Here is a 22,096-nt window from a genome sequence, read left to right as displayed (position 1 = left end):
GAAATAGTGTGAGAGGGGAGCAGCGATTGCAGGAATAACTACAACAACAGGTGGCCCCCGCATATGTTGCCGTTTCGCTGACACCGTCCGCTAGGTGGCGTCTGCTGGCGTTTACCTCCCTCAATTTATTTCGCCTGTCACTGTTCTTACCTCCCTCTCGCCCCCATCCACGCCCATGCCTTTCGTCCTTGTGAATGGGCGTTGGCGTGGGCGTGGCCTGGTGCCTCTGGCCTTAGAATAAATATACACTACACACTTTCCCCCTTCCCCGTTTAAACAAATAATTGTTTTTTGGCCAGCCAACCAACCACCCACCTTGCTGCTGCACTTTTTTGCAAATAAAGCCAAAGTTGTTGCCGCAGTTTAATCTTTTTTCGTCGTCGTGATTTCAACTGCTGCAGGCTGGCGGATGCAGCTGCTCCAGGAGCGCGGGGCCAATGCAAACAGGTCAGGTGAATGGCATACAGTGGGGAAGTGAAGCTGACCTGGCGGATCCTTGAAAGCATTGCCAGCCGGAGGGGTTTCCTCAGCTTGACTTGTGCAGTATTTGAAGGGATACAATATGTTTTATATTACATTCACCCTGCTTACAATGAATGGAAAGTATAACCAGTTGTTGTCCTTTAACCATTTGTATTTATACACGCTTAACTATTTTAAAAATGGTGGAAGTGTTGCTTGAATACATATTTTTGATATGCTTAAAGTATCTTTTAAATATAATAAGTGGCTATTTTTGGAGACTTTGTAACAACTTGATAACCATACTTTATCTCCTATAAAAGCAGAATTTATCTCTATTTTATTTGGCCCATTGTGCGCAGGGGAACAGGCAGTTGTTAACTCTGATTTAATGGCCACAATGCAATACCTGCTACTGCCTGTGTGTGCGTGAGTGTGTCTGTGTGTGGGTGTGCTCGACCGAACATAACTGCTCTTCTTCCCCTTCAACCCACTTTGAGTCCTGCAACCCCCTGTAGCCCCTGCTCCACCTCAACCCTTTCGAATCTGTCGGGTTGGCCGTGCTCAACAGAAGTGGCTACGTGCTGTGTTTGCGGCGCTCGAGATCCATCCGGATACCTGATGCAGTCTGCTACACTGCGCGAAAAATGGAGGCAATATTCAAATAAAATTTACATTTATTTTCATTTTATGGAACAAACTCCTTTTGCTGTAAGTCAATTGGCCTTATTAACAAGTCAGCACGCATAAATTGTAAAAGTAAAACCTCAGATGGTACAAAACTTCCTTTCGGTGTACGATGCCCGGCAACTACGTGATGCGGTCCTTGTTGTGGGCTTTTAATGGGTTAATGGCGCCAGCTGCAGCCCCCTCCCCATTCATCTTGGCAATGTTGCAGTTTGGAGTGGCGAGAGCCATTGGCATTATGATAAATACACTTTTGGGGGGCGGCCGCTGCAACTTCGGGGGCGAATGGACTTCTAAATTACTTGGTGGGCCAAAAGTTTCGGACGCGTCCTGTGCCTTGTGTCCTGGCCCATGGCTATTGAATCAAAGCACATTTCCGGACAGCAATTTGCTCAATTGTGGCAAAAGTTTGCCGTCGTTTGCATAAAATGCTCGTTGCAGCCTCGTTGTCGTTGGGCTGCAGGACAAAAAGTTGCAGGACCACAGAAAATGTGAGTTGCCTGCTGCAGACAATGCGCAATCTGTGCCAGGCACATGTCACAAGCATACAAACACTGAGCCGGGCACGTAGCAAGTTGTACTGTGTGCACTGTACAGTGACACCCCCGCTAGCACACCCACACACATGCATCGACCCTCAAAGACAAAAGCAAGGCGCAAAAATGAGGCGAGCTGAGGATAATGGAGATGAAGCTGCAAGAAGACTGCACTGCGAGAAAAAGAAGATGATTCAAATAGTTGTAACTATTTTCGGAAACTGAAAAATGTATATAAACGGGATTACTTGGGGATTGAAAATCACATTAAAAAATGTGTCGTTTAAAATCCAAAATGAAGGTAGAGCTATAATAAACATACATAATTTGCTTCCTTTCTTCAGTGCAATCCCATTTTTTGCCAACTACTTTAACGTAATGCAGTATTGCGTTTTTTGTGTATAAACACAGCCGTTGCGAAACAAAAAGCTTGAGGGCGCTGGGCGTTCTTGTGTGGGCGGTGGGCGTGGCAGGCAACTTTAATGGTGTCAGTAATTGTTAACTCAAGCGACGTTTATTTCCCGTGCATGTATGCGTGTTTCTGTTGCATACTTTGTGGCGCTTTCATTATACTTCTTTGCTTGGCACTTTAACGCCGCTGTAAAGGATACAGATGGTACATATGCGAACAAAAACAAACAGGAAGCACAAGTCAAGTGTCAGCTTGCAGGAAAGGAGCACTGAAGAGGGCTTTCCTCTTAATGTCATTTGTTGTGGCGGAATGCGGTGAAGTAAATTACGTATACGCCATGTGGCGGTCGTAGTGGTAGCAAAATAAAGTGTGGCCCACAGGGCATTTAATTGACACTTGACTTCACTGACACAAATGACACACCAAGCGGCATCTGATGGCCCTGGCAGCTGACCCAAAACCCCGCCAGCATTTGTCAATCTTGGTGTCAAAATTAAATGTCCGCTGCGGAATGCTGCCATCGCCGAATGCCGCCAACAGGATAACAACAGTCGTTATAAATTTGTCTAGACATCGCTGTCCACTCGCATGACAGGCGACCAACACCAACAGCACCACCCCCAGCACCACCACCACTACCACCACCCAAAGTGGCACAAAAGTGAGTCCTTGGACAGCCAGTGACATGGCTATTTGTGCGCCGAGCAGCGGAGGAGGCGAGCCATTTGTGCGACTGCCACATAAAAACTGTTTTAAATTAGTTGTTAATTTAACTACTTTGCCGGCTTTTGGCCAAAGCCAGCTGCCAAAGTGGTTTACCATAGAAGACGTCTAATGGCACTTTTTATGGGTTGCCTAGGATAATCATTGGCTTGGCGGACACTAAAAAGGAAAGCTGTTTTATGTCCTTTGGACCATATTAAAAATAGGGCCATTTGAAACTAATCTAACTTAATTTAATAGCTAAAGAGCATTGCACGTACTTTTAAAGTATAAGCCTAAGCTATGTTAATCTTTAGTTTGGGTCTTTAATTTCCAGTAGACTTTAAATAAATTTACACGTACCTTCATTTAAAATGATATTCATTTAGTGAGCGATTATCCGACAAAATGGGCATAAATGTAATTATATGTTGAAATTCCTCTCCCTTTGCTTTCTGGTTCAATTTCTCTGACTTTAATTCGTCCTAATCCCCATTGATTGCAATGGGCGAAATAGGTTTTGTGTGTGCTCAAGAGATATTCTACACGGCCAAAAATTATAATGTAAATATTGATTAATAATAAAAAACACATTTTTGTAACAGGCTTTTAAAGGCATAGGGAATATTCAGAATTAAATTTTAAAATTAAATATTAAATATAGAAATATATAGAGTATAATACTTGCAATATTTTCAATTAGGGACATCACTGCTTTTATTACCTCTGACTTTTGACTACAAATTGACTACATTTGGCGAACAAGTTTGATTTATGGAGAGGCCACCAGCAACCACACACATTTTGCCGCATTATCTGTGGTCTTCCGAGTGATTAAGCAATAAATATACAAGTTGACAGTAAATTATTAACATCGAAAATGGAGCAGTAGATGGGGATACGGGAGCAGCTTAGGGAACCCAACGATCTTATCGCTGGTTTTCAGGCCAGGACATCTTTTGCCAAGGCCAGGCACGTAATCCTGGTAAATATTTGAGCAAATATTAGAAGTAGAACAAACTCAAAACGTGACACATTTAAGGGGAAAAGCAATCGAATTTTTCCTTTTTCCCCAGGACGATTGAGGGCGTGGGTGTCAGAAAAGGACCTTAAGTGCATAATTTGCGCTCGAATGAGTGGCAATAACCGGAATGCAATTCAAAAGTCATTTGTAAGCGCCACATAAGCCCGTGGGCGGGGTCAGGACAGGAATTCAGGGCTCCGTCCGTCTGTCTGTTTTCGGTTTCGGTTTCTGTGTGTCTGGGCCTGAGTTGGGATCATAAACGTAAAACGCTTAGCACTAAAGACAAAGGCAACTCACACACACACACACACCCATATACATTAATGTGGGCGAGGGGGGGTGGCTGGGCCAGGGGTTTGGTAGACGCAACAATGCCGCCAAATGAAACAGCAAACAGAAAAGAGCAGGCGCGGGACTGGGAAAAAAACATGGCCATAACAATAAAAGCACAACAATAAGCAGTAACAACGAGGACAACATCGCCGAGCTCTACTGCATGAGGTAACACACCCACAACACACACACTACACCAGTGCTGCCACCAAAAAAAAAGCCACATCAAACATTTAAAACACCTGGAGGCACCTGAATGTTTGGCTAAAATAGAATTGCATACAAAACACGTTTTTAGCACAACTCATTGTTTTCCAGTTCTACAATATATAAATTTTAAAAGTGTGCTTTCGATTTTATTGAAATTATTATAACAATAGCAGGGAGTGAAATTGGAATTAATTGGATTTTCAGCAACCATTTAAGTAGTTCTGGCATACCTGTATATTTAATACAGTAGTAAATTCGATTATGTCATTGGTGTCCAAGGAATCTTCTTATTTGTAGAGAGATTTTGAACTTTTTTGTCCAAAATTCCCTCCATTCAGCTGCAACTTATTAGAAGTATTTAATAACTTCGATTTCTCGGGCACGAACAAAATATCCTTTAACGATGAGTTTCTTTTGGATAGTTGCAATTTTTATTTAAAGAATTTCAAGTGGTTTACCACACGGTAAATGCAACTGTTTTCGGCTGCGGTGCCTTGCATATATAGCCCCTCGCGACGGTGCAGGGTTTGTCATTCAGTCCCAATCCCACATTGGATTGGAATTCAACGCAGTGCTCATTTCCTCCAGCATTATTTGGCTCCCCTTTAATCCACAAATCCGTGGCCACGGGCTGACCAGTAGAAAACCAAACAAAATAGTCCTGCTTGGCCAAGTCGGTGCCAGCAGTCCAAAAATTTTGTATAATGTTCTTACCAACAAGGTATTGAGATACCAGTTTCTGTTCCTTCAAGTCTTCAAATGCGACCAAGTCAGCGTTCATTTGACGACAAGCCTCGAAGGCATCATACCAGTTTAATTCACGCTTATTTTCAACAACGTAATAACTTTCTCCGATCTTGACGAATGGATTTGTGGGTTTATTCAGAGATACTGCCACACCTAATTCAAACACACAGAAATTAACTCTTTAAAGCAAACAATTGGCAAATAAAGTTTAAAACGCACCATCAATAACACTGGTCGATATTTGGTAGGCCGCAGACAGAGAAATTATTGCCAGGAAGGCACTCATTGTAGTTAACTTTGAAATCATTTTTCAAGACTGTTTAGAGTATTGTGGAACAGTGCCATTTTATAATAATTTCTCGATAGTACTTAAACAGATACTTTCAGTACTATAAAGATAAGGTACATGATAAGGGATTTAACTTTAACACTGCTCGTGTACTAAGTACATTAATATGTTCACACATGAACACGAATATATTTAAAGACTTACAATTTTGGGCCCCGTTCATATCTTATGTAAATGAATCGAGAGCGATAATTTATATTTAGGATTTTGTTATCTAAGGCGACATGGGTGCAGTGCTCAAAAACATGTAAACTACTACTTAGGCCTACTTAGGCCTCTGCGTAGGCCATTTACTCTAAGATGCGATTCTCATGTCACCTATTTAAACCGAAGATATTTCCAAATAAAATTAGTTTCTTACAAAAACTCAACGGGTAAAGTCTTCTCATTTGGGATTTTACAAATATCTAATAAGTAATATTATCGAACGGTAAACGAACAGTGCTGCCACCAAAAAAAAGCCACATCAAACATTTAAAACACCTGGAGGCACCTGAATGTTTGGCTAAAATAGAATTGCATACAAAACACGTTTTTAGCACAACGCATTGTTCTCCATTTCTACAATATATACATTTTAAAAGTGTGCTTTCGATTTAACAATAGCAGGGAGTGAAATTGGAATTAATTGGATTTTCAGCAAACATTTAAGTAGTTCTGACATACCTGTATATTTAATACAGTAGTAAATTCGATTATGTCATTGGTGTCCAAGGAATCTTCTTATTTGTAGAGAGATTTTGAACTTTTTTGTCCAAAATTCCCTCCATTCTTTCTGTCGGCTAAAAAGCCAAGCTGGCCGAACCGGAGGAGGCACAAGTACAGGCGCAGGATCAGGATAAAGGAGCGGATGTGGGAGGCGGGCTCGTGGCCATGGCGCTGCCAAGTGTAGCAGATTAACGGAATGTTTGTTAAATGGCGCACGGCTGCGTTTCAGGGGCAGGAGTTCGGAGGAGGACTGGAGCAGCGGAGGTGGAGGTGGAGGGCAGGACTTTCTGTAGGCGCGGCTGTGGAATGCCATAATTCTCATTATTTGGGGCGACTGTGTGGCATTGTTTGGTGCCTTTGGAAAAGACAAAGCAGACGCTAATAAGGCAGCCAGACTCGCAGAAACCACTTTCCATTTGTTCTTTCTCTATTTTAAAGCCTTCACTCGCAGTTTAAGCTGTGGAAATGTAGAATTCCACAGCTTAGTGTGCATTTTAGCTAATTAAAAAATATATCAAATAGAGGCCAAGTTGAAGGACAGCAAATCGAATCGAAAGAAGGCCACACATTTTTGCCGTTGAGTATTTTCATTTGCCTAATGCTCCTTTAAGCCGCTTAGGTTGTTATATGTGGTCTCTTTTGTATATATATGTGCTCTTGGGTTGCTCAACGAAACTTCCTGATGACAATGATGGACATTTAAGTAGGGACTTATTGGGTGTTAAGAAATCAATGGCACGAAATCAATTTCATCAGTAAATCTCCAGCCATTCCAGTTGAGCAGAGACGAAAAGGGACTTACCCTTGTTTTTTAAGTGAATTATGTTGCTTCGAAAGAAATAAATCCTTAATCGAACTGTTCTATCTATGAAAATGTCGTATTATATTTAGAGTACCCTAAAAGAGTTTAAATATTTGAGCCTTTATATAATCATAACTGGATTTTCACTTCACATGAACAAATTGAGCAATTCTGACTGTTCTTTTCAGCTGATTCTATTTAAACACTGGCTTCTGTATTTATGGCGTACGCCTCAATGCACATGAATGATTTCATTTTTGTCTGAACTGGCGTTGAAGTCAAATCGAGGTGGCCCAAAGTCTGACAAAGGCATTCTTGTATAAGCTTATATATTTGTACACAATTTCAATTGATTTGCCGTCAATTTCATTTGCCAAATGTAAAAATACGAAAGTCCCAAAATAAGGCAGATACACTTCTATACATATGTACATAGCATGTGTATATATGTGTACATATGCATATATAGGGCAGACTTGCCCCGGGCATGATGAATTATTATTTTCCCCTTGTGCTCTCGCCAGCCCACTCCTTTCACGCATTACGCATACGCACCGTGTACTCAAATACAAGCCGAGGCCGCCTGTCAGCATGTTTGTCCGTTGTTCGCTGTCCATTTTGCCAATGGCCCAGCCACAATCATTCATCATGCAGCAACAACAAGGCGCAACAAGCAACACATTGTTCTTGTTGTTGTCTGCCTGGTTGGTCGGCAGCTTGAGCCCCCATTTTCCGCTCATTTTCCATCCTATTCCATATCCATCACTCCCCCCGAAATTCGCCCGCTTTGACATCGATATGGCGTTGATACACACGTTCATCGAACGGATATTGTTAATGTGTTCTACGTATATTGTTTGCCCCTCTCTCATTCCATTCATTTCGGCCCACGCACACCCACCCACAAGGCAATTATCCTTGGCTGGCAGCAGGACCCATCCCCAAGTGTGCTAATCCATCAACAGAACTCCACGGGAACTTCAACACTTTGTCTTCTTTTGGAGCAGCAGGATCTGGAGAGCATTTGTACATGGGCCATTGTGTGGCAAACGGAAGCTGCAACTTATTAGAAGTATTTAATAACTTCGATTTCTCGGGCACGAACACATTATCTTTTAAGGACGAGTTTCTTTTGGATAGTTGCAATTTTTATTTAAAGAATTTCAAGTGGTTTACCACACAATAAATGAAACTGTTTTCGGCTGCGGTGCCTTGCAAATATAGCCGTTCGTGTCGGTGCAGGATCTGTCATTCAGTCCCCTTCCCCCATCGGATTTTAATTCAACGCAGTGCTCAATTCCTCCAAAATTATTTGGCTCTCCTTTCATCCACAAATCCGTAGCCACGGGCTGACCAGTAGAAAACCAAACAAAATAGTCCTGCTTGGCCAAGTCGGTGCCAGCAGTCCAAAAATTTTGTATAATGTTCTTATCATCAAGGTATTGAGATACCAGTTTCTGTTCCTTCAAGTCTTCAAATGCGACCAAGTCAGCGTTTATTTGACGACAAGCCTCGAAGGCATCATACCAGTTTAATTCACGCTTATTTTCAACAACGTAATAACTTTCTCCGATCTTGACGAATGGATTTGTGGGTTTATTCAGAGATACTGCCACACCTAATTGAAACACACAGAAATTAACTCTTTAAAGCAATCAATTGGCAAATAAAGTTTAAGACGCACCATCAATAACACTGGTCGATATTTGGTAGGCCGCAGACAGAGAAATTATTGCCAGGAAGGCACTCAGTGTAGTTAACTTTGAAATCATTTTTCAAGACTGTTTAGAGTATTGTGGAACAGTGCCATTTTATAATAATTTCTCGATAGTACTTAAACAGATACTTTCAGTACTATAAAGATAAGGTACATGATAAGGGATTTAACTTTAACACTGCTCGTGTACTAAGTACATTAATATGTTCACACATGAACACGAATATATTTAAAGACTTACAATTTTGGGCTCCGTTCATATCTTATGCAAATGAATCGAGAGCGATAATTTATATTTAGGATTTTGTTATCTAAGGGTGCAGTGCTCAAAAACATGTAATATACTACTTAGGCCTACTTAGGCCTCTGCGTAGGCCATTTACTCTAAGATGCGATTCTCATGTCACCTATTTAAACCGAAGATATTTCCAAATAAAATTAGTTTCTTACAAAAACTCAACGAGTAAAGTCTTCTCATTTGGGATTTTACAAATATCTAATAAGTAATATTATCGAACGGTAAACAAACAGTGCTGCCACCAAAAAAAAGCCACATCAAACATTTAAAACACCTGGAGGCACCTGAATGTTTGGCTAAAATAGAATTGCATACAAAACACGTTTTTAGCACAACGCATTGTTCTCCATTTCTACAATATATACATTTTAAAAGTGTGCTTTCGATTTTATTGAAATTATTATAACAATAGCAGGGAGTGAAATTGGAATTAATTGGATTTTCAGCAACCATTTAAGTAGTTCTGACATACCTGTATATTTAATACAGTAGTAAATTCGATTATGTCATTGGTGTCCAAGGAATCTTCTTATTTGTAGAGAGATTTTGAACTTTTTTGTCCAAAATTCCCTCCATTCAGCTGCAACTTATTAGAAGTATTTAATAACTTCGATTTCTCGGGCACGAACAAAATATCCTTTAACGATGAGTTTCTTTTGGATAGTTGCAATTTTTATTTAAAGAATTTCAAGTGGTTTACCACACAATAAATGAAACTGTTTTCGGCTGCGGTGCCTTGCAAATATAGCCGTTCGTGTCGGTGCAGGATCTGTCATTCAGTCCCCTTCCCCCATCGGATTTTAATTCAACGCAGTGCTCAATTCCTCCAAAATTATTTGGCTCTCCTTTCATCCACAAATCCGTAGCCACGGGCTGACCAGTAGAAAACCAAACAAAATAGTCCTGCTTGGCCAAGTCGGTGCCAGCAGTCCAATAAAATTTATTATCTTTCTTATCATCAAGGTATTGAGATACCAGTTTCTGTTCCTTCCAGTCTTCAAATGCGACCAAGTCAGCGTTCATTTGACGACAAGCCTCGAAGGCACCATACCAGTTTATATCACGCTTACTTTCAATAAAGTAATAACTATCTCCGATCTTGACGAATGGATCTGTGGGTGTATTCAGATATGCTGCCACACCTAATTGAAACACACACAAATTAACTCTTTAAAGCAATCAATTGGCAAATAAATCTTAAGACGCACCATCAATAACACTGGTCGATATTTGGTAGGCCGCAGACAGAGAAATTATTGCCAGGAAGGCACTGAGTGCAGTTAACTTTGGTAACATTTTACAAGACTGTTCAGAGTATTGTGGAACAGTGCCATTTTATAAAGATTTCCCGGTGGTACTTAAACAGATACTTTCAGTACTATAATGATAAGGTACATGATAAGGGATTCAATTTCAACACTTCTTGTGTACTATATGTACATACAATTTAATCAATGAAATTCTTATTCTAAGAATTTAATAAATAATATTTATTTAATAATATTATCGATCGGTAAACAAACAGGTTCACATTTCAGTTTAATATATACGTTATAATATACAAACTTATTCAAGAAGCTTTTCAAGTGTGCTAAAGTATAGGAGACAAATTTTGCAGCCATTAGGGGAAATCAAATATAATTGCCCGGGAAAAGAATCCGCCAACTGTGGGGCCATTAAAAATCACTCCAAACTGCTTAGACTGCAAATTGTGTTTTACATTTTTTGCCTCATTATTTGCACGGAAGTTGGACACGAATTATGGCCAATGTATAATAGCCATTAAAACTTTCTTATTTGCCCGCCAACTTGGACGATGGAAAGGCGGCAAATGGAAATGGCAATGGCAATGGCAATGGAAAATGAAAAATGGAAAATGAAAAACCAAACCGAAAAATGCCAAGGTGCAGGAGCTTGAGGTGAAACACGAGAGTTAGACGAAAAGTTTTGCAATAATCATTTCGCTCCCTGACTGACTGCCGCTGTCCTTGGCAGGACACAAAAGCGTTGGCAGGACACACATAACGCTGTGTAAAACAAAAATACAAAAAAATCCTGTGGAAGGAAAGAACAGCTTAGATAGAAAAATGTAGCAGAGCGGAGCTCCGCAATTGCGCGACTGTCAATACAAAACGAACAATTGTTGGATGGTGTCTCCAAGGGGAAGGGCAAAGCTGCAGGACCAGGAGCTGACCAACTAGCTGCCAATGACAATGTATAATGGCCATTGGCCATACACCCATACACCCACACACCCACACACCCACACACCCACACACCCACACACCCACACACACCCACATCCCCACACAAAGGCAACAGGCTACAGTGTCCTTCTGAATTATTGAGCGTGCAACTTGTTGAAAATCCAAGGATACCGCCGAAAGGGGAAGCTGCGGGCAAAGGCAACTTCACGGACGAAATAAGTACTAGTGTGTGTTTGTGTGGGTGCGAGGTACCTTAATTTACTCATTTCAACGAAATGTTAAAAATTTACCAAGTTATTTCCCCACGGGAATGCTGCCTAGAGCAGGGCTAGCCGGAAAAGCGCTGAAAACAATTAAAAAGTTTGAGGCGGGGCTCAAGAATGCGCCAAGAAATGTGGATGGATTTATGGCGTCCTAATGGGTTGGGGATGGCATTCCCAGAAGGAAAGAGGTGCTGGCGCGTGATGGAGAATATTTCAAAGGCTGTCCTTGGAAATCAATAATGCCTTGCCATTTATTTTGTTGCACTTTCAATTTCCTTTCATCAATCAGTGAAATTCTATCAACTGAAGAACGAGAAATAGCTGAGTATAAAGCTTTGAAGTTTTATTTCTCATCATATCAATTTAATAGAATTTCAAGAGCAATACATCTTTAAGGCTCTATTTTTATTCGGTTATTTAGCTGCCACAAGTGGAGTCCCGTTCATTTCATTGGCCATTTGCAACATCAGCTCACAGCTGGCTTGAATGGCAGTCACGTCAATGTTGTATGGCCAATTTGTTCGTGACCAACACTTTCATGGGCAGTTAGCCACGTCCAGTGGAGCAGCATAAAGCTGCCGCAGTTTGCTCGTCAAATGCGCGGAGATGTGGCAAGTAGTCGCAAAGAATAGGTCAGTGAGGTTGTGAGCTTAACAGTTGGTTTTATTCTTAAACTAGAAATATGTAACACTTCCTTTTTTATAGCGTTTATTTACCACACAATAAATGAAACGGTTTTCGGCTGCGGTGCCTTGCAAATATAACGCATCGAGTCGGTGCAGCTCCGGTCATTCAGTCCCAATCTCTCATCGGATTTGTATTCAACGCAGCGCTCATTCCCTCCAGCATTATTCGGCTCCCCTTTACGAAACAAATCCGTAGACACGGGCTGACCAGTAGAAAACCAAACAAAATAGTCCTTCTTGTCCAAGTCGGTGCCAGCAGTCCAATAAAACATATCAACTTTCTTATCAACAAGGTATTGATGAACCAGTTTCAGTTCCTTCAAGTCTTCAAATGCGACCAAGTCAGCGTTCATTTGACGACAAGCCTCGAAGGCACCATACAAGTTTGATTTACGCTTACTTTCAACAAAGTAATAACTTTCTCCGATCTTGACAAATGGATCTGTGGGTGTATTCAGAAATGCTGCCACACCTAAATGGAACACACAGAAATTAACTCTTTAAAACAAACAATAGGCAAATAAAGTTTAAGACGCACCATCAATAACACTGGTCGATATTTGGTAGGCCGCAGACAGAGAAATTATTGCCAGGAAGGCACTGAGTGCAGTTAACTTTGAAAACATTTTTCAAGACTGTTTAGAGTATTGTGGAACAGTGACATTTTATAAAGATTTCTCGGTAGCACTTAAGCAAGCATATACAGTCAGTACTAAAAAGATAAGCTCAATGATAAGGGATTAAATGATAAGACGTTGAACCCCGCTTGAGCATTATACATACAATTTTATCACTGAAATTAGTATTTATTTAATAATATCGATCGGTAAACAAACAGGTTCACATTTCAGTTCAATATATATGTTATAATATACAAACTTATTCAAGAAGCTTTTTAAGAGTGCTAAATTTGTCTGCAACACACAAGAATCCGCCAACTGTGGTGCCACGTCCCGTGGAGCAGCGTAAAGCTGCCGCAGTTTGCTCGTCAAATGCGCGAAGATGTGGCAAGTAGTCGCAAAGAATAGGTCAGTGAGGTTGTGAGCTTAACAGTTGATTTTATTCTTAAACTAGAAATATGCAACACTTCCTGCTTTCATAGCGTTTATTTATTAATTGATACCTTCTGCTTGCAGAAAATGTCTTAATAGAGATGGCCAAACTTTCACGACGTGCCTCGTCGTCTGCAGCAACGCCCTCCACAGCAAGAACAGCAACTACTGCAACAACCGGCGCAACATCAGTCAGTCCAAGTCATGCCACGCAGCCGCCAGCAAAGGAGCAACAGGATCATTTGCAACAGGAGCAGCCACAGCAACGGATTGCCCGTCGTGCCGCCAGCAACAGCAACCGAATCCAGGCAGCGGCTCTCATTGACACGAGTCATGATGTCCTGCATGAGAATCCACCGCCATCATCGACACCGGCGACGCTTTCGAACAGCAGCAGCAGCAGTAGCAACAGTAACAGCAGCTACCACAGCAACACTGCCACGCCCACAGCACCCGCCCATGCCCACGTCACGGCCACGCCCTATATGCCGCTACTGCCGCCGGGCGAGCGGAATCTGACGGAGGCGGAAAACGCGGCGGAGCGGGCCAGGATACGGGAGGAGTTCTTTGCCACGTACGACGTGATGACGGGCGTCAGGATCGCCGCCACTTTGGGCGGCTTCTTTGGCCTGATGGTGTTCTTGATCGTCTGGAAGAGTCGCAGCAGCAGCAACGAGACGATGAAGGTGCTCAAGGATCCCAAAATGGCTGCCGTAGCGGCGGTGTGCATGCAGGAGGAGGAAGAACGCGAAATACACGACGCCATCGTGGCCACGGGTATGTCCATTTATCCGGATGAGTACGATGCAATGGTCTACCGCCGACAGCGGATGCTCTCACTGGGCAATGTGAGTGCTCCGCCGCTGCTGAATCGGGGATATCGGTGTGGTTCGATGGGTAAGTCTTTTAAAATGGCTACTAATCATCAGAACATGGATTCCAATAAGTGAAATGCCTCCATTTCAGGTGGCGTTGGTGTGGGTGTTCCAGCGGGCTACAGCTACCTGCTGGAGCCACCACGTCGCTTCTCCTATTCCTCGATGTCCGGCGCAGGAGGTCATGTGGGACGTCGCAAGAGTGGGTCGGAGTCGTCGCGCATCTTCAGCAACTATCCAATGGGCGGCAGCTTTGGCACGGACGACTATTTCGTGGAGACGGAGGACGAACTGGATGCGGAGGAGTATATGCAGCCAGGTGCCGCGGAGGAGCCCGAGCACCAGCACCAGAGAACGGATTCCACGCGCAGCAAGCCGGGATTTCTGTCCGTACCGATGGCGGTGAGTGAAATTGGAGCGGTTCGACCTCTCCGGAATGAAACCACACTGAAATGAATCCGTCTTATAACCCAACAGGGCCAGGACTCTCGGCGTAGTAGTGCCATGACCTGCTGCAGCACCGATAGCTCCTACCTGGAGCGGCGCACGTCTGCCTACATGGGCGGTTGCATGGGCAACCTGCCGCCCACGCTGCAACGGAAGCTATCGACTGCCTCGCGGACATCGAGCATCGATAACTGGGACTACTACTACCCGGACATTCAGGTGATCCAGCCAACGCCCAAGGCCTCGCCCTGTCCCTCGGAGCGCAGTGTCCACGAAGGGTCGGGATCGGGTTCGGCAAGCGGATCGAGGACGTCCAATCTCAGTGCATCCAATGTCAAGCGAAAGCACAGCATCGTGTCCTATGATCCGCACAGTGCTCAGGCAGGCCGGAAACAGCAGATCCACTCCATCAGCGCGGACACTGTGGACGTCTATCCGTACAACCAGGAGAGTAGCGTGGACCTGGCTTTGGCTCTGCCACTTCCCAAGCCTGTGCAGTCTGCCCCGCCCACCAGTGCCCACCAGGCGTTCCACTTCTGCGACTCGCCATCCGAGGAGCTGCGTCTGGGTGTGCGGCGAAAGCTCACGCTGGTGGAGCTGCAGCGCAACGAGAGCAACAACAACAGCTTTCCGTACACGGCCAATGCAGCGGTTCCGGCCGGAGCGGCGGTCACGGCAGCCAGCTCCAGTAGTATCAGCGTGGACAGCACTCCGGTGATTCTGGAGCGGTTAAATGGCGCGGGCAGCTGCGGAAGCGCCAGTCTGGCCACCATTTCCGTGTCCAACAAACTGCCGCCGCTGGGCAATAACAATCCGGAGAAGCGAGCGCCGCTGGCCTCACTAAGTTCCTTCAAGATCTCCTCGCTGGAGTGTCCCGACTCCGAGCTGCGCTCTCTGGATGAGGACTCGATCTTTGGGCTGGAGAGTCCGGCGGACACGGACGATGACATGCAGCAGCTGAGCAGCGACAGCGAGGAACAGGAGGCGGCAGCCCACGCTGCCCAAGTCCAGGCCGCCTCGATCCGGGCTAGTGGCGAAACCAAGCCCAGTGCTGTGCTGCATGCCTTGCCAGTAAAACGGATGAGCCTAAGTGCGGTGCCCTCTGCGGGATTGACGAGTGCTGCCCTGACTAGTGGTGGTGGTGGTGCTCGTCACCGGCGACCGCTGCTCCAACGACATCGCACCATCAGCGTCACTTCCAGCGACCGAGTGGCTCTTATCAATCAGCCTCTGCAACAGTTCCACATGGGCTTGCCCATCCAGTCGGAGGCGCCACCGCTGGAAACCCACTTTGGAGCAGTGGTGAGCCAGAGTCCCCCCCGGCGGGGACCTCTGCTGCAACAGTACAGCGATCCGCAGACGACGACGACGACTACAACGACCACCACCACGGAGGAGGACACCTGCTCCACCCTGAATACCGAGCTGGGGTTGGTGGAGGCGTCGGGAGTAACTCTCGGCGGTGCGGAGTCCGCCACCCACACCCAGTACAGCAGCCTCAACACGGTAATCAGCATGGGCCGGTCCACGCCCAGTCCCGTTCCCGTTTCTGTTCCTGGTCTGGCCATACGGATGGACAATAAAGCCGCCACCCAAGCCACACAGCAGCCAGCTCAACTGCCAACAAACGCCATCCGGCTGGGACACGATCCCTGCCCCTCGTCCGTGTCCGACTCGGTGATAGCGACCCGGCAGCAGAGCATCTGTGTGCCCGCCTCCCTAAAGGATCTCATCCTGCGCAAGGGATCGAGTCCCGCTGCAGTTCCCACCAGCGGTATCAGTCGGAGTGCAGCCAATTTGAGCTGTGAAGGTGGAGTCACTGCATCAAACACAACGACTGCGACGCCCGCCGTCATGCTAGAGCTTCCCCTAATCCGCCTGCCCCACGAGGACGAGGACCAGCAGGAGCATCACTCCCACTTGGAGCGCGAGGGCGGAGGCTTGGACGGCGAAAAGCGCGATCCCAGCCTGCCCGGCACTTCCAGGAAATGGTCCAAGGAGACACTCTTCTAGCCCAGCTGGTTTCCACTGCTCCAACAAAGGCAGTTCCCTGGGCCGGGCCACTAATTAAGAGCTTAGCAACTGACTTTGTACGCATGGTGATGGGATCTACAATGAAAACTTCCCTGAGAAGGAAAAGGACTTATTCTTTTTGAAGTACTTCAATAAAGTTTAGGGAAACTTAAAATCAAATGCAGATTCTAACTTAACACCGAGTTTCAAAAAATGTCCTCTTTCAGGGAAGTTTTCGCTGTTATTCAGGTTGTTGAATAGGTTGGCAACCAGCATCCTGGGTTGCTCGATACCCGGAACCCGGAACTATGAAACGCGAGTATTGATGAGTATTTAGGTATAGATAAGGAGGATTAGATTAAGCGCATTTAGTCAAAATATAAGTTAGTTCGGTCTGGCACAAGAAGTCACAGTACAGTAGTACATGCCTACTAATCATGTATAGACCGATCGGGACGAGGATGTGGGTAATGAACAACAACGTATTCGTACTTAGAGACTGTTGTCTATTATTGTTAATAGAACTCTAAAAGTTAAGTAGTGATACTCGGATTTATTTTTCACACTTTATCTGTAAAACAAATCTGTGCAGGCGTACGAATATATATATTTGTATGCGGCCCCATACTGAGGAGAAAGTTTATACATATATTTCTATAGATATATCGCCAGTCGCCACCATATATCGGTCTTTCTATCTCTATCTATAACTCTCCCTGTTACGGAATGAAAACTCTTCTAGTGTCTTAACCAGCAGCCAAATACTTAAAGTATTGTAATTTAGAAATTTTATAGAGTGCACCACAACGTCGTATCGAATCGAGCGATAACGTGTTATCCTTGCAACAAAAGTACTCTGACAGAAGACCTTAAGGACCTCGAGGGGTCCGCCCGAAGATGCCTAAATGTCTTTAACGCGTAGCTAGACACAAGGTGCAGACTTTCCAGGAACATTTTCGCATTTCCCCGCTCCTGTCTGTTCGAAAACGAATTGTTGTTGGATATATAATAGAGTTGTTGTCAGAATATAAAGTTAGAAAGCGAATATAGAAATTGTAAACAAAAACAAAAGAGCAGAACATGTATGTAAACAATTTCCTAACTCATCCCACCTACGCATCTCTATTTTTCTATGAAAAGCTATAGCCAAGGGAAGGGAAATAAATCAAATAACTCGGATTATTCAAATCAAAATACACAATTAGTGGTCGAGAGGCGAGATAATATGATAGAGCTGCATTTTGAGGTGCCCCTGCCCCCCAGAGACTTTCTCACACGCCTGAGCCTCAGCCTGAGCCTGATTTGTACCTATCCTATGCATAAGTATATATTTATATACACCACACATGTATAAATCGAGCCCTATTTGAATATTTTTTAATACTAGTAAGTATTTTGTACGACGAGATCAACTCGAAAGGCGCCTAGGAAATGGAAATGGTATATCAAAAGGAAACCCCCAGAAACACAAACATTTAATTGTTGGTTATATGCTGAAGAACGTAAGCGTAAATGAAAATTCGTAAATGAAAATATTGTAATTGTAGCGTTGATTTGTTTCAAATGAGCAAACATATACATATAACTAATAACGTAGATAAATATACATACCTATATTTAATGAAACCAATGAGCAAACCTAACTTGTGTAAGTCAAAGAGTAGCGGAACCAATTGTTAAACCTAAGCATAATAAATCTGTAATAAAACTGAGCTGTTGTATTAAATGAACAATAACAATGTTGAAGACAAAGTTTGGATATCAGCGTCAATGCGTAGGCCATTCAATTTGTGAACTTCGAATACGAGTACTTAGAGTTTTTACTAGAAAAGACTTCTTTCCTTTTCCCGCTTTCGTTGCAATGTTTTCTTTTATACTTTTGTACTAACGCCCCCCTTTTCCAGAGTCCGACCTTGTTTCCATAATGTTTATGAACTCGATGTCTATATGTACCTCTAGCTAAACTCAAAGCATAATTGATCAAATTGGTAAATGAAAGCAATTCGAAATTAAAACGAATATGTGTACTACTAACGCGCAAATACAAGAATTATTAATGCAAGTTTACTTTAAAGAACGCATTAAAATTTTTAAAAGTATGAGCTATTAAAGAACAAACTTAGTTAAATGTTATATATAAAAAACCAAGAAATTGATGTACATGTTAGCGATATTAATGAGAAATGTGACAAGTGAAAAATAAACCAGAAGAAAATACATATACACAAGTTGCCAAGAGACAGCCGCTTCTATTTCGGATCATCAATTTGTTACGCCTAAATGGGATACATTAAACTAAGTAGACGGGGTACGCGAGCCACCTTAGTATCTGTACTTGGTGGAGTAGTCCTTGGGCGAGACCACCAGACCCCGGCCCTTACGGGCACCTCGGTACACCGTTTCCACGATGTCGATCATTTCCTGCTTGTCCTCCAGCGGCCAATTTATCTTGTTGTTGTTGCCCGTGCCCAAATCGATCATGATGTGCTTGTTGCGGAAGAAGAACATCACCGTGCAGGGATCGTACAACTCGTACATCTTGTTGAAGTCCGGCACCTCGGTGATGTCCACCAAATAGATGACAGCGAAGTTCTTTACCTTCTCGGCGATGCTGTACATAACCTCATCCATTTTCATGCAGGCGGGGTCCCAATCGTGACCAAAGCGTATTACCTATAAGGGATTCAATGCTGGTTACTTATGTCTGATGGGCGACCAAGTGGTGCTCCACGGAGCAGTATCTTTTTGACCCGGCTCCGATTACTCACAACTACGCGGTCCTCCTCGGAGAGGATGGCCTGGTCCACCTGCCAGCCATTGTGCAAATGTGGGAGCATATACGACATCCTGGCGTGTTTTTTATTTCAAGTTGCCGCAGAAAAGTTAAAACATAAACAAAGTCTCACGAATTAGAGATGGCCTGACAACGATAGCATGTGTTTTATCAAACATCGATTATCTATCGATGACAGCTGCCAGCGGATACGGAACCTCGTTCCCTAACGAAAATTCAAAATTTGTTTCCCAATAAACAACAGAGCAAGATCGTTAATTAAGTTTTTAATAGCCATTAAGTAATTAGTAGCGTCCTTATCAGTTCAAGTATTTCTGCTTAAAGCTATCTATGTGTTCCAGCACCTTAACCGTCATCTCGTTGATATATTCGTCCCGTCCTTGCTCCGTGAATGGATCGGGAGCACTGCGCCGCGAGACGTAGTGATTGGGCAGGTTCACCTTGTGGCGACCGATAGACTTGATGATCAGCCACAGAATGTAGAAACTGAACCACACGGTGAAGTAAAGCGGGATGTACCAGAGCTTCCGGCCAATGTAGAAGTAGCTGTACTTCTTCACACGTGGCTCTGGTGGCGGCGGAGGTGGTGGTGGTTCCGTCGGCGGTGGCGGCGGAGGTGGTGGTGGTGGCGGTGGAGGAGGAGGAGGAGGCGGTGGGTGGTGGACATGGTGGTGGTGGTGCGGATGATCATCGTAAATAACATCCGGATATGAATCATCTGGGTACGAGGGCTGGTAGTCAAAGTGAGTCGGATAATGATCGTGGTGGTGATCGTGCACGTGATCATGATCGGGCGCATGGTCGTGATCGTGATCATCCGGCTTGGGAGCCGCAGATTCTGGGTGAGATTGTAACCAACCGGGCGGTGGTGTGGCATACTCCATATTAGGATCGTATTTGTGATCGTCGTCGGGACCTGAACCATCATTGTGCAACGATGGCAGACCGCCTGTGTCCCCATCTCCGCCGCCACCACCACCGCCACCGCTATCTCCACCATCAGCTGGAGATCCCATATCCATGGCATCTGCAGGAGCAGCCCCGCCTGCACCCATGCCGTCCTGATCCTTGGAAGGAAGGTTGTCCTGGGCACTAGCTGGCAGGGTTCCGATTGTATCATCATTACCGGGGTCATCATCAGCCGCTGGAGAAGCACTCGCCATACTGGCCGCCGCATCCTTGTCGCCATTGCTATTGGGAACTGGACCGGGATACTTGTAACCACTGAAGGAAGGTCCAGGATATGAATATCCAGCATTGCTCAGTCCTCCAGATGCGGGTGGCAAGTAACTTGTCACGGTATCCGAGGGCAATGCAGCCTTGGGATCCTGTGACGGTGATGGATACTTTGTGTTCAACGGTGGAAAGGAGTACGCATCGCCTGGTGAAACATAGGAGTTAACCGAATTGGAGCCGGCGGCCACCTTGCCATCCTGTCCATGGGAATGATCGTGACTATGATCGTGACTGTGGTCGTGGCTGTGGTCGTGGCTGTGATCGTGGTTGTGACCCTTGAACAGGCCTGCAGCGGTCCCCTCACCAGGAGCAAAGCGGTCACTGAATCCTAAGGTGAAAGACATATAAATAATTATACAAATATGTGTTAGAAAATTGCAGTTTTGGTATGATAGCGTATAATTGATGTGATGATGATACCTTTCCTATAGCTGGGCCTTGAAGTTTGAAAGCGGTATGGATTTCGTGTCGATGAAGAGTAGTAGGATGGTATACCTTGCGGATAAATACGTGTTTTCGAGGGTCGGGAGTTATACTGCTGTGGCTTGCCGCCCCGCAGCAACGGAGTTATCAGCTGGCCAAAGGGATACGCTGTCTTGTAGTCCACGGCACGTCCTGTGGAGGCTCCTTCTATGACTGGCTCTGGTTGCTCCTCGGATACAGGAGCAGGTTCAGGATAAGGAGCAGGATCAACGACTTTCTCAGCATCCGTGACAACTAAAGGAGTGACGAATACCGGGGAGCTTGTGGTACCCTCGGGTTGATGGTTGTAGGGAATGGGTGGTGGAGTTGTCGTCGTTGTGGATGTAATCGCTGGAGCTCCAGTGGTGGATACCACATTGTCACTGGAGTTGAAGCTGCGCGGTCAGGAAATGTCAGGCGACTTGATCAGCGATTTGTAAACACTTCAAACTTACGTCCTCGGAAATATCAAATCCGTATTAAGAGCCTTGAAAATGCGTGGTCCCTGATCGTTTGCTGCACCAGTGCCGCTGACCAAAACCTGAGAGTAGGCTTGGACCTGTCCGAATCCCAGGATTAAACTAAGACACACCACCAGCGCCCAGTTGGCGCCTTCTAACCGCATCGTGTGAACTTCTATCTGAATATCGTTTCACCTCGGGACACTTTATAATTATAATTACTTCTGCGCACTATCACTAAGTATCCTTGGGGGCTATACTGTCCTCATATCCGCCGGAGCTCGGAAAAACACCACCGCACCGAGTCGCGAGAAATTTTCGAATACAACGGAGCACTGGGCTGACCATTGGTTTTATTCGAATCCGTTTGGGTAAGTTCGTGATTTCGTTTTTTCATGACCCAGATTCCGTGCAGAAGGTGCTACTAGAAGTGCTCTATATACCAGCGATCTGAACGGGCAGAACAGCACTTTCATTTCGTCGACATCGCAGGTGCTAATTGATTGTTACTCCACATTTCTGATGCCATCTTCCGTTATGTGCCCCCGGCTGCTTGGGATATGTGCATGTGGAGTCTAACTAGAGTTTGAATCCGTGGTTATACATTGAATAC

At 44.6% G+C, this 22,096-nt stretch overlaps 7 protein-coding genes across 8 annotated transcripts in view; 1 reads left to right on the top strand and 6 right to left on the bottom strand.

The window, feature by feature from the left end:
- LOC122616590 overlaps positions 1 to 16,706 on the top strand; it is a 37,870-nt gene extending 21,164 nt beyond the window's left edge. Inside the window, exons 2-4 of the mRNA XM_043792106.1 lie at positions 13,280 to 14,092; positions 14,162 to 14,472; positions 14,548 to 16,706. Of these exons, the coding sequence (XP_043648041.1) occupies positions 13,297 to 14,092; positions 14,162 to 14,472; positions 14,548 to 16,530 (3,090 nt within the window). The 5' untranslated portion in view covers positions 13,280 to 13,296 and the 3' untranslated portion in view covers positions 16,531 to 16,706. The remainder of the gene's footprint in view (positions 1 to 13,279; positions 14,093 to 14,161; positions 14,473 to 14,547) is intronic.
- LOC122616623 (C-type lectin 37Da-like) lies at positions 4,538 to 5,423 on the bottom strand. Its single transcript, XM_043792156.1, has 2 exons — positions 5,333 to 5,423; positions 4,538 to 5,266 (listed from the first exon to the last, which is right to left on the bottom strand). Exons 1-2 carry the CDS (start codon positions 5,418 to 5,420, stop codon positions 4,821 to 4,823), a joined length of 534 nt encoding a protein of 177 aa, XP_043648091.1. The 5' UTR covers positions 5,421 to 5,423; the 3' UTR covers positions 4,538 to 4,820.
- LOC122616616 (C-type lectin 37Da-like) lies at positions 8,099 to 8,747 on the bottom strand. The gene is made up of 2 exons (XM_043792145.1): positions 8,657 to 8,747; positions 8,099 to 8,590 (listed from the first exon to the last, which is right to left on the bottom strand). Exons 1-2 carry the CDS (start codon positions 8,742 to 8,744, stop codon positions 8,145 to 8,147), a joined length of 534 nt encoding a protein of 177 aa, XP_043648080.1. The 5' UTR covers positions 8,745 to 8,747; the 3' UTR covers positions 8,099 to 8,144.
- LOC122616598 (C-type lectin 37Da-like) lies at positions 9,638 to 10,300 on the bottom strand. Its single transcript, XM_043792120.1, has 2 exons — positions 10,196 to 10,300; positions 9,638 to 10,129 (listed from the first exon to the last, which is right to left on the bottom strand). Exons 1-2 carry the CDS (start codon positions 10,281 to 10,283, stop codon positions 9,684 to 9,686), a joined length of 534 nt encoding a protein of 177 aa, XP_043648055.1. The 5' UTR covers positions 10,284 to 10,300; the 3' UTR covers positions 9,638 to 9,683.
- On the bottom strand, positions 12,100 to 12,788 carry LOC122616606 (C-type lectin 37Da-like). Its single transcript, XM_043792132.1, has 2 exons — positions 12,682 to 12,788; positions 12,100 to 12,615 (listed from the first exon to the last, which is right to left on the bottom strand). The coding sequence occupies exons 1-2, from the start codon at positions 12,767 to 12,769 to the stop codon at positions 12,170 to 12,172; spliced, it is 534 nt and encodes a 177-aa protein (XP_043648067.1). The 5' UTR covers positions 12,770 to 12,788; the 3' UTR covers positions 12,100 to 12,169.
- A 2,039-nt stretch (positions 16,707 to 18,745) lies between the features above and the next one.
- Positions 18,746 to 19,459, bottom strand: LOC122616633 (thioredoxin-like protein 4A). The gene is made up of 2 exons (XM_043792167.1): positions 19,299 to 19,459; positions 18,746 to 19,203 (listed from the first exon to the last, which is right to left on the bottom strand). The coding sequence occupies exons 1-2, from the start codon at positions 19,374 to 19,376 to the stop codon at positions 18,853 to 18,855; spliced, it is 429 nt and encodes a 142-aa protein (XP_043648102.1). The 5' UTR covers positions 19,377 to 19,459; the 3' UTR covers positions 18,746 to 18,852.
- Positions 19,460 to 19,623: 164 nt separating this feature from the next.
- On the bottom strand, positions 19,624 to 21,647 carry LOC122626650 (extensin). Of its 2 annotated transcripts, none has more exons than XM_043806980.1 (3): positions 21,478 to 21,647; positions 20,981 to 21,417; positions 19,624 to 20,888 (listed from the first exon to the last, which is right to left on the bottom strand). In XM_043806980.1, the coding sequence occupies exons 1-3, from the start codon at positions 21,645 to 21,647 to the stop codon at positions 19,624 to 19,626; spliced, it is 1,872 nt and encodes a 623-aa protein (XP_043662915.1). The 2 variants fall into 2 exon arrangements, with proteins under 2 accessions (XP_043662915.1, XP_043662916.1); XM_043806981.1 differs by having other exon boundaries at positions 21,056 to 21,417.
- Positions 21,648 to 22,096: the final 449 nt, after the last annotated feature.

This window comes from Drosophila teissieri, chromosome 2L (genome assembly GCF_016746235.2).
Source record: "Drosophila teissieri strain GT53w chromosome 2L, Prin_Dtei_1.1, whole genome shotgun sequence".
NCBI classification, from domain to species: domain Eukaryota; kingdom Metazoa; phylum Arthropoda; class Insecta; order Diptera; family Drosophilidae; genus Drosophila; species Drosophila teissieri.
This window is presented reverse-complemented; position numbering and strand designations above follow the sequence as displayed.

Coding starts and splice junctions, on each gene's coding strand:
- LOC122616623 (XM_043792156.1), bottom strand. CDS start 5,420: ATGATTTCAAAGTTAACTACAATGAGTGCCTTCCTGGCAATAATTTCT. Junction 5,267..5,332: donor ATCGACCAGTGTTATTGATG/GTGCGTTTTAAA, acceptor TGTTTGAATTAG/GTGTGGCAGTATCTCTGAAT.
- LOC122616598 (XM_043792120.1), bottom strand. CDS start 10,283: ATGTTACCAAAGTTAACTGCACTCAGTGCCTTCCTGGCAATAATTTCT. Junction 10,130..10,195: donor ATCGACCAGTGTTATTGATG/GTGCGTCTTAAG, acceptor TGTTTCAATTAG/GTGTGGCAGCATATCTGAAT.
- LOC122626650 (XM_043806980.1), bottom strand. CDS start 21,647: ATGCGGTTAGAAGGCGCCAACTGGGCGCTGGTGGTGTGTCTTAGTTTA. Junction 21,418..21,477: donor GATTTGATATTTCCGAGGAC/GTAAGTTTGAAG, acceptor CTGACCGCGCAG/CTTCAACTCCAGTGACAATG. Junction 20,889..20,980: donor AAGGCCCAGCTATAGGAAAG/GTATCATCATCA, acceptor CTTTCACCTTAG/GATTCAGTGACCGCTTTGCT.
- LOC122616606 (XM_043792132.1), bottom strand. CDS start 12,769: ATGTTTTCAAAGTTAACTGCACTCAGTGCCTTCCTGGCAATAATTTCT. Junction 12,616..12,681: donor ATCGACCAGTGTTATTGATG/GTGCGTCTTAAA, acceptor TGTTCCATTTAG/GTGTGGCAGCATTTCTGAAT.
- LOC122616633 (XM_043792167.1), bottom strand. CDS start 19,376: ATGTCGTATATGCTCCCACATTTGCACAATGGCTGGCAGGTGGACCAG. Junction 19,204..19,298: donor CCGAGGAGGACCGCGTAGTT/GTGAGTAATCGG, acceptor AATCCCTTATAG/GTAATACGCTTTGGTCACGA.
- LOC122616616 (XM_043792145.1), bottom strand. CDS start 8,744: ATGATTTCAAAGTTAACTACACTGAGTGCCTTCCTGGCAATAATTTCT. Junction 8,591..8,656: donor ATCGACCAGTGTTATTGATG/GTGCGTCTTAAA, acceptor TGTTTCAATTAG/GTGTGGCAGTATCTCTGAAT.